This window comes from Falco punctatus (genome assembly GCF_963210335.1).
Source record: "Falco punctatus genome assembly, chromosome: 1".
Lineage (NCBI taxonomy): Eukaryota > Metazoa > Chordata > Aves > Falconiformes > Falconidae > Falco > Falco punctatus.
Genome location: NC_137580.1, coordinates 4244827 through 4257747, shown reverse-complemented (window position 1 = coordinate 4257747; position 12921 = coordinate 4244827). Strand labels below are relative to the sequence as shown.

Below are 12921 nucleotides of genomic sequence, written 5' to 3'. Positions count from 1 at the left end.
GACTTTGGCAGCAAGCTCTTCTGGGAGCGTAAGTTGTCCATGCGCGTCTTGCAGGTACTGTTTTTGCTTGGGGCCCTGCAGATGGCAGGGCCACTTTGCTCAGACCTGCGCTTCCCCCTGACTTCTAATGAGCCCTGGTCTTTTCCAGGCCACTTAAGGTTTTGCACGTGGGTTTTGTTTTTTCCCTGTAGTCTTTCTTTCCGAAGCAGGGTGGATGAGACCCAGCGAGGGAAAGGGCAGAGCAGGGTGTGGATCAAAGCAGGCAGAGCTGGGCCCTCGGGGATGCGCTGCTCGCGGCAGGCTGGGCTCAGTCCTTGGGGATGGCAACACCGCAGCATCTGCTCCACAGCGGGATACAGTGCTGGCGACTTTGAAGTCCTGCTCTCTTCCTCCTGATGGCAGGCAGCATGGGCAGAGCATTCCACAGGGCACGTCATCCAGCAGGTCTCCAGGGGGGTTGGAAGTGGGGGGAGGGGCGGATAGATTAGCAGGGCTGGGTCAGCATTTAGGTGGCTCTTCAAGCGAGGGGGTAGCGGAGGAAAAACGTTGTGGGGAGGGAAGGAAGGGGAGAAAGGGAACTAACTGCATGTCTCACTTGGGCTGTTAAAACCTACCTACCTTACGTGTGTGCAGCTGTTTGTGTGGAGGAACCCAACCCTTCCCCAGCTGGTCTAGTCCCACAGCAGCCTGCGCTTGCGCCTGCCCCCCTGGCCCTTGTCACTTTCTGGGGAGTGGGGCCATCGTGGTGGGACACGGGAGGAGAAGGCTCACCGTAGCAGCCAGGCCCGCATGTAATATTACATAGGACGGTACATATAGCTAAATGCATGTACTTATGTTCAGCATCAGGTGGATACCGCATGGGTACGGATTATGGTGCCTTTGCTGCGTTGGCTAATACACACACCGTGGGTTCTCCGACAAGTCTGATTTGCTCAATGCAAAGATGGTTTTACCTCTTTTGTTGCCTGATGCACCAGGTACAGCATGATGTGTCTGCCGCATGCTGCCTCTCTTTTAGAAAAAAGATCAAGTGTCTCAGAAGAGCGTTTTTGCATGCAGATTTAGGCGCAGGTGGTCCCTGTATGATCTGTCGTGCCTACTGGTGATCCTGCACACTGTCCCTGCAGCCACCAAAGAAAGAAGAGGTCATTCCTGTAGCAAATGCTCTGCTTTCCATATCTCACGTACGGTCAATGTAGGGTGCACAGCACTCAGTGTTACCATGCTGTTGCTGTGGGTGGCCAAATGGCTGTATGTTTTGTTGGTTGTGTGGTTTTTTGTTTTTTGTTTTTTTTTTTTTTTAATTTCATCTTTGTTTTGCATAGATTCATTTGAATGCTGACAAAAGTGCCTGGAGACATGGGAATGTGCTTTAGACAAAGCCAATGCTGTAAGAAATGTAGTGTCCAAGTAAGCTGTAGCATGCAGACTTGCAAATGCTTCTGCTGGCTCTCTTCCAGAAGGATACAGCAGTTATCATATTCCGGGGAACTATACCCTCTTTGTTTTCCGCTGTTGCTTGAGGAAAGAGGTGCTTTTTACTACGATTGCAGTGAGCTTAAACAATGATATCTGTATGCTGAAATTGCTTTTTGCCCTGTTTCTACTTTCGAAACTCTTGAGATAACATTTGATTATGGAGCAAAGCTGCAGTAATGGAAGCAGTAATAAATTCAGTGTGTTATGGTGACTGTCTAACGCCATATTGTGATTTTGATAATCATTAAAAATGAGATCACCAAAGGTCATTTTCTCAGGCTGGAGAAAATAAGTTACAAGAGGGGATGTAAAGAACTGGGATTCTTCAGATGACCCACAAGATATTTGAGAAGCAACCTTAATTCTGTGTGCAAGTGTTTGGGGAGGGGGCAGAAGTGCCGGCTGCTGCAGGGCTTTTAAATCTAGTGAGCAAGGCACACAGTAGCCACAGCTGCAGATTAACAAAGGTGAAAAATAAAATTGGAGGCCAGGCATGCCGGTTGAACAGTGTTTACTGATGATAAATATTGGGATGAGCAACCCAAGGAAGAGATTGATTAGTTGGTTATTGAAGTCTTCCAAGAAGGTCTAGGGTCTTTCTGGGACACAGGCTTCAGGCAAGCAGGCGTGATGGCTCCAGGCAGCATCAAGTGGTCATGTCTTTTGGTCTGCCTGCTCATCTGATCTTCCCTTCTGGCCCTGTGAAGCAGGGATGTCTGCGGTGAAAACTGATGCCTTATAGTCTTCTAGGCCTCTTTTTCAATATAAAAAAAAAAAAAAGAGAGAGTTGGAGTCCATAGAAGGATGAACTTGTCTGATTTGGAGATCAGAAGAATACAGTCCTCCATATGAATGCACACAGTTAATTAAACTTCCCAACAACAGTAGAAAGAACAATCTGCATTCTGTTCCTTAAAGAGTTGGGCAAACTGACAGCAGACCCTAAATCCTAGAGGGAGCTCACATCAGGAGCAGCTGGAGCTTATTGTTTTTTATATAAAGACTACTATACATCATACACATGCATGACCTGACAGCTTCAGCACCAGCCTGCAGGTTTCTCCGGATGGCACCAGTTGCCTGCCTGCAGTTTAGCAGGTCGATAGGTACCTAGAAGTACGTGGACTTCAGGAAGCTGAAGAAGTGGGATTGTCCTCTTAAGTAGGAAGATTGTGCTTTTGATACGCTCTAGAGGCTTCCTTCGGGATCTTTTGAGACTTAAAGGAAGCACTTGGCAGCCTAAAGAGGATGGATTACTGCCCATCCAGTCCACCAGTTCTCCTGTATTAAACATGTTTGGTTTAATATGGTAAACAGTGACTGCCACAAATTGGGACTGCTTTTCTGTGCTGGGGAGGGAGGAAATGTTTTGCATAACTGAAATAGCTTGTATTAGGGAAGGAGAGTTCAAAATCCATTTCAAGGTCACATGTACCCAAAGTGTACAAAGTCCTCTGCTCAAAATGATGCCTTTTCAAAACAAGCGTACCAAAGTTGTTTCAGTTCTGATCACCATGCTCAGTCTCACAATAATCAAAGCCTGTTATCTGGATCCGTGCAGTATCATGACTCATCAGCTGATGATGACAGTGTCTCACCCATGCATCCGTTGTTGCTTTTTAAGATATGGAAATCGCGAACTCCCAGTACAACTTACTCTTCAATGTTTCTTTTCCCATTTTTCGTTAATTTGCCTGCAGAGTAACTCCTAAAATACGTCTTCTCTTCTGACAGTGACAAGAAGCAGAAGACATCTCTTGGCTATTATATGCTAGTGTGTTGTAAGGGCCTCCAAGATGCAGTAAGAGGGCTGAAAATGTCTGATGAAATGATTGCTGTCCCTACAACCTAGAACAAAGCGTCTTCATTTAAGAAAAAAACGCCAACCTAACTGTAACATAAAATAAAAGTGTTTAGCCTGGTTTTTGCTTGTTTCTGGAAAAACAACATGACGGGAAATGCGAGTTTCCCCAACTTTATGTTTCCTGGTCGTGCTCTTACCCCTTCCTGTTTGCAGAGTGCTTCCTGCAGCCCGCTGGGTCTGTGTGCTGGCAGGTACCTTGGACTCAGACTTGGCAGATGTTGTGTGTGTAGAAGGAACCAGGTGTCAGCCAAACGTGTGGCACCCGCGTGGGCTGCCGCTGCCGTGGTTTGTGCGCGTGGACTGTGTGTGGCATGTTGAGCAGGCCATGGGGCGCGGGATTTGTTTCTTCTGGCCTCAGCGAAAAGTTGGCTGTCGGAAGCTAAGCAAATGCTGCGATGCTTCTCCACAATTCACAGAGAGCAATGTGCGCCTGCAGAGGATGACTCCTCCCAGATACCTTAATGCCATCCTAAGATAGGCATCTAATTGCTTTCTAGAAGTGCCTCTTCTCCGTTGACTGTGACAGGGACACAGGTGGCTCACAAACTCCAGCAGCTAACTTTTAGGTGACTGAACTGGAGGACATAGAGACCTACCTAGAGGACCCCAATAAAAGGTAACAGAGTCAAGAAGATCATATGAACAGTTGAAAGGTAAGAGGTCCCTGAGTTTAAATCAGGGCTTTTCATACCAGTGGATGGTCCAGTGGTAGCAGTGGTGGTGCTGGTGGCATCCTTCTGCTGAAGAACACCAATCTGATTGCGCTGGTTTTTTTTTTCTCTACCCCCGAAGGTCGCCACTGTGAGGTCCATCAGATGATTGGAAACTACATGTGGGACCAAAAGACAAATGTATCTTTCGATATCGGTGTGAATAAAGAAAGCCTGCTGCCTCTCTGGTGGAATGGATCGGAGCCTTTGTGGGTCACAATGATGAAAGAAAAAAAGAACGTTTCCATGTACTACTGGCCAGGTTAGTATGTCAAAAATTGCTGTTATCTTAACAGGGCATCCTTACATCTAAACACTCCATATGCTGTAGGATGGCTCTTTAATACAGACAAGAATTATGAATACAGACAAGAATACAGAGGAGCTGTAGTCTGAAATACAGACAAGAATTATGAGTGCTTTACTAACCACTCATAGACATTAACGATCTTTACTTAGGCCATGACAGTTTGCCTGTGCTTAGGAAGGAAAAGACTGAAGTGTCATTGGGGGTAGATTTCCACCAAATGTTACCTTCAAGGGGGCACTGGCTTGTAGGGCATCCCCTCCTCCACCAGCTGCTCATTCATTCCTCTCACCCACCTGTAGCTTCTGCTGTGCTGAATGGCTGCTCCGTGAAGTTCACGGAGCAAAACTCTATCAGTGACTGAAGTTTCAAACAGCAGCCATCCTGCCCCAGTGCTTGTTTGGTTTTAACCTGGAAATTGGTAGGTGAGAGCTGAAGACGATCTCCTCTGTGGGGACAGCAAAATCCAGCTGAAAAGGAAGTATCCTTTGGTGAGCTGGAGTGAGCACTCTTGTCTGTCTTCATCACTAACTCAGCTGAGGTCCCCGTTGCTCTGAGACCAAGCCATTCATTTGGAGGGACTCGGACCTTCTGTTCCTCATTCACTGGATACTGGACCACTGAAATCCCTAGGGATCTATAATAATGAGTGTTTTTTAACAAATAGGAGTATACCCTTAGGCTGTCCATTTAGGGACCCACATAGAAATAGATGTTCCAGACCAAATCCTTTGCAAGGTTCTCAACTCTTTGACCTTTCAACTCTGCGCTCCCTGAGCAGTGTGCCGATGTCCTCGTACATGTAACTGCAGGCTTGAGGACCACAGGCTGGAGGAGCTGTACTGAATACAGCCAGTGATGGTGGGGTGGCAGCAGCAGCTGACTCATGCCACGGGCTCCTGGCCAGCTTGTCTCTGCATTCCAATGCACGTGTGCCTGGTCACGGTCTTTCCATGCAGTGTGGCTAATGGCATCCCAGAAAAAAGGCCTCAGTTCTCAGGAAAGGGAAGAAAGAGCAGACCGAGATGAAAAACATTGAAAAGCCATCCAGCGTATTTCCACAGTACTGAAGAGTGAAAAGATCTGAGGGGGAAAATATTGCCAAAGGCAGTCCAAGGGACTGGAGTTACAGACTAGATATAATGGTTTGGATAAGACCTCAAAAAAAAGCTGCTTCTCACTGGAGATCACCCAAGTGGCTGCAATGCAAAAAGCAGGATATAGACATTATACAAGAATATAGAATTTCTTCTAAATATTTGCAAAAAGACCTATTTCTATAGACCAATCATTTTTAACTACTAATGTAACTGCACTGAACAGGTATAATTATGTACTGAATAGATGTAACAGTCAACAGAAAGCTACTGAAATCCAAAAGAACAGTATCACTTCCCATTAAATGCTTTTGGACTTTACCTAGCTCCTTCGTGTTGTCCTCTGAGCGGTGTCTCCCAGGGAGAAGACACATGAGATGTATATATATATGTACTCCTATATACATATGTATACCCTTCACACTTACCGGTGTATTTCCAGTGGAAAATTGCAGGGAACAATAGAGCCTCCTTCTTCCGAGTGCTTACGCTGCCAGGTGGATGCATTGACTCTCTAATGACACAGGGGCAATTTTTTGCCAGCTCTGGTATTTTAGCTGTGGACTGTGACATGTACATCCGCCTGTCATTAATTATTTATCTGTGACAGGTGACCTTTGGCAAAGCCATCAGTGCCTCAGTTCAGCAGATGCTTCAGCACGTGCTTATTTTAAGGGTGTTTGTGGTCTCAAAGGACGTACTGGCCACGCAGGGTCAGGCACAGGGCATGAAGCGGGGTGAAACGTAGAACTGTTGAGCTAAAACACAGGGCAGTTGGGTAGCCGTAGGACTCCAGGCGTAACTGGAGTAAACAGAAGTCACCCCGAACGCAATAATGTTTGTTACATTTTCCCTATATTATTTTTTTGAACCGTTTTCTCGTTCCATAGTAAGGGCGTGGTCCTTTCTAAAAATTCTAGAGCTGTTATTTCAAAGCTTTAATTCTTAACAAGGCATTTGACTGGGGAGCGATGCCAAACAAAATGAAAGAAAGAAATAAGGGTTTAATAACCACGGTGGGTAGAGGTCCCACAGACATTTGCACCGCATATGATCTGCTATTCGTCATTAACTTCCCAGCCTGAGAATATACTGCTGCTCGGTAATGAATCCTGCAAATCTGATAAAGATCTGAACAGGAAACATTTGGGAAACTCTTAATGGGAACAGCAATGTACAGCCACTTTGTTCTGGAAGATGCTGTTTTCTTTCTAGCCAGCGGTGAAGGCAAACGAGAGCCATCAAACGTAGCAGGAATGTGCTGTGAACGCCAGCAAGCTGATTCCCAGGGTCAGCTTGCACCACTGCCATTCCCTCCTCTGAGCCAGTTCCAAGCCTTGCAAAGTCTGAACTCACAATCTGCCGCTTCGTATTCTTCCCTCTGTTCCTCTCTCATGCGTAGTCAGTGCTTAAAGGAAGAAAATCCAGACCCCAGCAAACAGGGACCCAGAGCAGGAGGGCTGTGGGACGTGAGCATCCATCAGTCCCAGCTTTATCTGTGAGCCCAACGTAAACGCAGCAAAGACAACTCATGGGCAGAGTTCATCTGGGTTCTCTTGCCTCTAGAGGCAGAAGAACCAAAATGCCACCATGCCAGGGGTCCCAACCACCGCTTCTGCTAAAATAGAAGCACTTGGCTTGTAGGGACATTCTTCTTCTTTCTTCACGGTATTCATTAGGCAGTTTCTGCTCTTGAAGGCGTTCATGGGGGAAAAAGTCACGTATCCTCTGACTGATTGCTAAGTAAAACACAACAGCTAATGCCGTACGTGGGGCGAAATAAACGCGTGGCCTCATGCCCAGGTTGCCTGTCCGAAGCTCTGCTGCTCCAGCGGGTGGAGAAGCCCCAGAGGAGGATGAGTGCGTCCCGGTGGTACCACCAACATCAAAGCTAGCTGGTGCTCCTCACGCTCCGCCTGGTGGGCGATGTCACCCCAGACCCTCAGACTCCATGTTCTGGCTGCGGCAGCTGAAATACAATGACATCTTTTCTAAACACTGAAATGAGAGAAAGGGCGGAAAAAAAGATGCTTAAACACAACTTTTTGCCATTTAAAGACAACATTTACCAGACCGTGGAGCTAGTCTAGACAGTTTTCAAAACCTTCTGTTATGACAAAGTGTCCGACTGTGAAATCAATGTTTAGAAATGTAACTAAAGCTGGCAGAGGTTCTGGTCTCCGTGTCAGATAGATAAAGAGGAGCCTATATATAACTGTGAAAGATGTCCTTGTCCCTGCTCCAGTAGTTCAGGTTTTTAAGTAAAGGTTTAGCATCATACAGAACTCTGCAGAAAGGTATCCAACATCACGTGTTAGTAAATACAGCTCATCTATTTGTAGTTTAACCAAGAAAAACCTAACATTCCCTTTGTCTGGCTCCAAATCTTTTCAAATTTCCTGTCCTGTAATATTTAACTGAGAAAATTTACCATCCTGACCTCTACCAAAATGAAATTTAAATATTAAAGGGTCTTCATGGCCAGTATTTTGGAATTGCAATAAACCTTAACATCAAAAATTTGATTTTAAGGCCAGTTCGTCACAGGGGCTAAAAAAAAATAAAGAAGAAAAAGGAAACTCTTAGTATCTAAGCAGCCTGAATTTTCAGGGTCACTGCCAAGGAACTGCACACATGAAGACCAATATATTTAGTGGCCAAAATGATTTCTGATTGCTGCTGTCTCTGTAGTCTTTTATGTCATGCTCATCACTTGACAATCTAGAAATAGCGAAGATACTCAGCAACTAAAAGTTCCCAAATCCCCAAGGGCTTAATGCTTCCAGTTAAAATGATCTCGTGAGTAACTCTGAGGAACGTTACCTGGGAAAATTATAATTTGATGTCAGTATCTGAAGAGGAAAAAAGAGGCAAAGTGATCATATTCATCATTGGCTATGAGCAGTCATCCACCTAAACTAAAATACTAGGCATTTCCAACGCATTTCCAAATGTGTCCTTAACTTCTTACCTGGCTTTGGAGCCAATCTTTTCCCAGACTCAAGTGTCAGAGGAGAAATTGGTTCTGAAGTTTCAGTTCAGTCCTGAAATACTAGTAAAGCCCACGGAGGACCGCTGCGTCGCCTCTAGCATCCCAGGTAGCCGAAAGCCCACGTTTTGCTGCTGGTAGCACCCTGGGTATCATGCAAAAAAAAAAGGCTGAAGCTGCATGTCCTCAGGGCAGGGGGCAGGAGCTCCTGTGTCCTGGGGATGGCTTCAGGGCATGCAGGGAATAGGGGGGTTGATGATTTGGTTAGGCAGTGGCTGGGGCCTGTCTCTGTTGCACAACATAATTTCTCCAAGAGGCCGTGTAGAGATGTATAGAAGTTTTACTGTGGGACAGTATGGAGAGTCAGTTCTTGTGAAGATAAACACTGAAGTACCTCCGCGCAGAAAGGGGAGGTAAGTTTGGGGCAGCAGGGGAAAAGTGGGCACCATCACACACTCCCACAATTTTTGTAAAACCAAATATTGGATAGAGGTTCAAAACGATGTAAATGTTTTGGGGTTTTTTTTACAGAAAAGTAAAAGAGGTGACTACATTTTCTGTTTATTATTGCAAATAATCAATTCCTACAAAGGATTAATCATAATAGATGAGGTCCCCTTGAAACACACACGCCATGTGGAGACCTGGGAGCCGCTACCGCGGACGACTGGGTGAAGAGACTGAGTCTGTCATCTGTGCTAGGGCTCTTTTTTGGGAAGGGTAACCTCCTTCTGACTTAGCTGGCTTTCTGCAAATCAGTGAAGATTTTTAAAGATTTCCTAAGCTCAAATACCGAACGTTTTCCTAACCTTTCCTGGTATTCCTGAGAAGTCACAATCAGAAGTCTCTTAGCCAGCTTAGCCCGCAGGCGGTGTGCCTTTCCCTGCATCCCCATGCTGCACCTCAGCGATGTGAGTTCCTGCGGGCTGAGATGCAAGACACTGACAGATTCTCCTTATGCAGCCTCCCAGTAAGCAAACCACTGTAAAGCATCTCTGAAAGTAGCTCCGCTTGCTCTAGTGCCCTCTCTGTACTTACAATTCCTGTGCAACCTTCTTCCCCCCCCGCCAAGTAATGAGTAGACTTAAAGCCGTCCTTAATGCCTGTTCCTTTCACCCCAAAGGAGGAGCGAAGGGACACAAATCCAGGTAGATCCGGGCTGTGGCTTGGAGCTGCCTTTTTGACCTGACTGTGTTGCTGTGTGCAGAGACCATTTTGCAAAATAGCACTTTTTTTTTTTTTTTTTTTTTTTTTTTTTGCTTTCCCTTGTGCCCCAAGACTATACCAGAAAATGCCTAACGGCGATAGGAGGACTCTGGGGCTATCGAGAGATAATTTGCATGGATCCAGTGTTTCTGAAAGCACACTTCTTTTAAATATTTATGTTATTCAGCAGCATAGTAACCAGAGAGCAAAAGGGCAAAAAAAAAAATCTCACAAAAACATGTTTTTGTGTGTTCAGGGCCATGTTTCTCCTGTAGGATTTGTTGCCATAAATTTCTGGGCCACAAAACAGACTGTATTTTGCAAGGAAGGCTGCAAGTTACCAGACACTTAATTGGTTTATACTGTTTTAATAAGACCTCCTGGGAAACAGATTTAATAGCGGAGTGCCAGTATCACATAATAAAACACAGTTTATAGAGGATATTACACCATAAGATACAGTGTGTCTGACTGGAAAGTATATGCTGAACTTTCAGGAAACGCTATCTAAATCTATTATGCTGGAAGCCTGGAAGTGAGGCTATGTGGCCGCAGTAGTTAAAATGAAAACGAGCTAGCGATTTAGGTGGAAACCATCTGCCACGAGGGAATCAAGTTTTATTGCGGGAAGGTCACACAGAGACCTTCCCTTTAGAGGGAGAAATAAAAGCATCCAATGTACGGTTTGCTACAAGCACTCGTCAAACCAACCTCTCCCCCCTTTTCCCTTCCCAACCGCGAGGTTTCCTGCAGGGAAGGTGTAAGGTAAGCAACGCCACAGGGAATTTACACACCTGAACTTGGCTCCCATGGTGTGGGCTCTGTGATCAGGGTGAAACGGCCGAGCTCACTGCATTTTTCGCTCGTAGGTTGCGAGGTGGAAATCCTCGGCGTCAGACCAAGTTACTGCCGCGAGTACTTCAGCGTCCCGACAGACAGGAACTTCGCAGATGCCATCAGTGATGCTCTCGAGTCGTTGCGGTAGGTCACAAGGCTTCTGTGCTGCGGGGCTTCCCCCACACTGGAGCACGAGTATTTGTGTTTACTACCAACCTTGCTCGAGGGAAGGTTTTCAGGATCGGCTCCCAGGCAGGAGGATGGGGACCAAGACTACCTGTCATAGGAATGTCACCATAACAGAAATATTCCCTTTTCATTAAGATGGGAGGGAAAGATGTGCTCCTTTTTTCATGAGTAGGCTACAACAGGGAGGAGAGACATCCTGACTTCCTATTTTTAATTTGCTGTTTCAAACAGCTGTAAGTCCCTGAGTATCTGTTCATTGACATGCAAGAGCAGGCTTCATAATGCTTGGATTTAGAGAGAACTCCTGGAAATTCGGAAATTCGGAAATTCAGCTCCCCTCACTTGTTTATGAGAACAATGTTTTGGCTCCTCCTGCATTTTAGAACATGTCAGGCACAATGATTTTGGAGCGGGCATTCATTTTGTGCAAATATGAGAACAGAACAGAACAGAATAGAATAGTTCAGCTGGAAAGAACCCAAAATGATCAGCTAGCCCACCTGGTGGGAATGATGGGAATCTCTCTCTCAAACACCTCCTAGGAAAAATATGCTTTTTTTATATGCTCCACACACAGCTTTCAAGTTCCACCGTCGCTTATCCAAACATTAACAAGGGACAACTCCACACAGGTTGTAAAATCAGAGAAGATTGCACTGCCACTTGCCTTACCTCGGCTGTAACTAAGCTTCCTCTTTTAAAACCTTGTTGGTTCCATAATTTATCCAATCCTAGGACATACTTCTACTTTACTACTTGCGAACTGCCGTAGTGATTGGAATCTGAAAAGTTTTGTGTTCAGATGCTGAGTGTTGATCGTTCTTGAAATAAAGGGTCCAAAATGATGAGAGCGCTGCTGGAGATGTTGCTCCCTGCTGCACACCGGGTCCTGCTGCACAGATGCTCATGAATCACAGCGCTGTTTACAGCGTGGGGCTTAGAAAGAAGCTGTCTCAGAACATGTGAGACATTGGATCCTGAAATGATTTAGCTTAGATTTTAAGAAAGTTATCTGCATGTGACATGAGGAGGTCGTATGCGCCATAGGAGGCTTTCTGGAGCCTCTGCAACACATTTAATTCAGTGAATAACAAAGGGAATGGAAAACTGAATACAGGCACCAGCTCTGGCTTCAGGTGGAAATCCATAATTACCATCGAAAGTTTTTTGGTGAGGTATCAGCTGGGAATGGATTAAGATATGCTTGAAGCTGCCTGCCTGGTTTCTATGAAGCAAGCGCGTAAGGCTGCTCAGGACGATTTGCAGCTTTGTCATTGTGAACATGATTAAAAGCGAGGCAAAACGGTGAAAAGCTCCAGCTCTTCAAGCTGCTCTTTTGGGTAGCTGGAACCCATTGAAAACGTTTCAACAGCTACTTCATCCCGAGTCACAAGGTTGCTGGCTGCTGCCTTTGGTGGAAAAGAAGAAAAAGGGCAGGAACACACCAGTGTTGGTGGTACAGCTCGCAAATCGGCGAAAGCTGGTGATTTCAGCAAAAGAGCAAATCCCTGCCACTGTGATGTCTGCCATAAACATCAACAACAGCCTGCTGAAGAGCCCAGATCCTACAGATGGTCCTGGAGCTGTGGGAGGTCCACTCTCTGGTGCCTGTTTACACACCATTCCTCTCGAATTTCTGCCTGGGTTTCTTTTCTTAAACTAAGTGCCCTGTCTGCAGCAAGGCAGGAAAGAGGAAAAAAAGAATAATTCTCGATAAAATTAGTCATCAACGGTGGCTGTAAATACTGCAGGGACTTACAATAAGAGTAAGTAATACACAGACTTACAATAAGAGAAGAGGGTAGGGAATGAACAGATGAAAAATCAGGTAGGTTTTCCTTATCCTTTCTCTCATTCATCCTCTTTGTTTAGTCCTTTAAAATTTGGCAAACAATTTTCAGGGCTGCTGGGCCAGCCTGTAAGAAGTAAAGCCTCTGAACTGCCTTGGTTGCGGGCGTATTCAGTTAGCAGGAGTTAGCATCTCTGGGTAGAAGAGTCTTGACCGGTGTTTTATTGTCGACTACATCATTTGCAAGGGTTTCTGACTCTGGAAGCTGTTCAAAGGCTGGCAGATCCAATGTGTTTCCTTTCCACACCCCAGCTAATTGAAAAAGCCCATGAGGCCGAGGCTGGCACTATGTGTGGGAAAACAGCCCGTGGCAGGGGCAGCCCGTCGCCTGGAGCAATGCCTTGCTTCGTCACCCTAATGGCAGGTAGTTAATGAACTGCACTTCTGCTCC

General features: G+C 45.7%; 1 protein-coding gene across 1 annotated transcript in view; it reads left to right on the top strand.

Annotated features, from left to right (window-relative positions):
- Nucleotides 1–12921, top strand: part of ENPP6 (ectonucleotide pyrophosphatase/phosphodiesterase 6) — a 41736-nt gene that overhangs the window by 15248 nt on the left and 13567 nt on the right. The window contains exons 2-3 of the mRNA XM_080375378.1: nt 4139–4318; nt 10525–10636. Coding sequence (XP_080231504.1) covers nt 4139–4318; nt 10525–10636 — 292 coding nt within the window. The remainder of the gene's footprint in view (nt 1–4138; nt 4319–10524; nt 10637–12921) is intronic.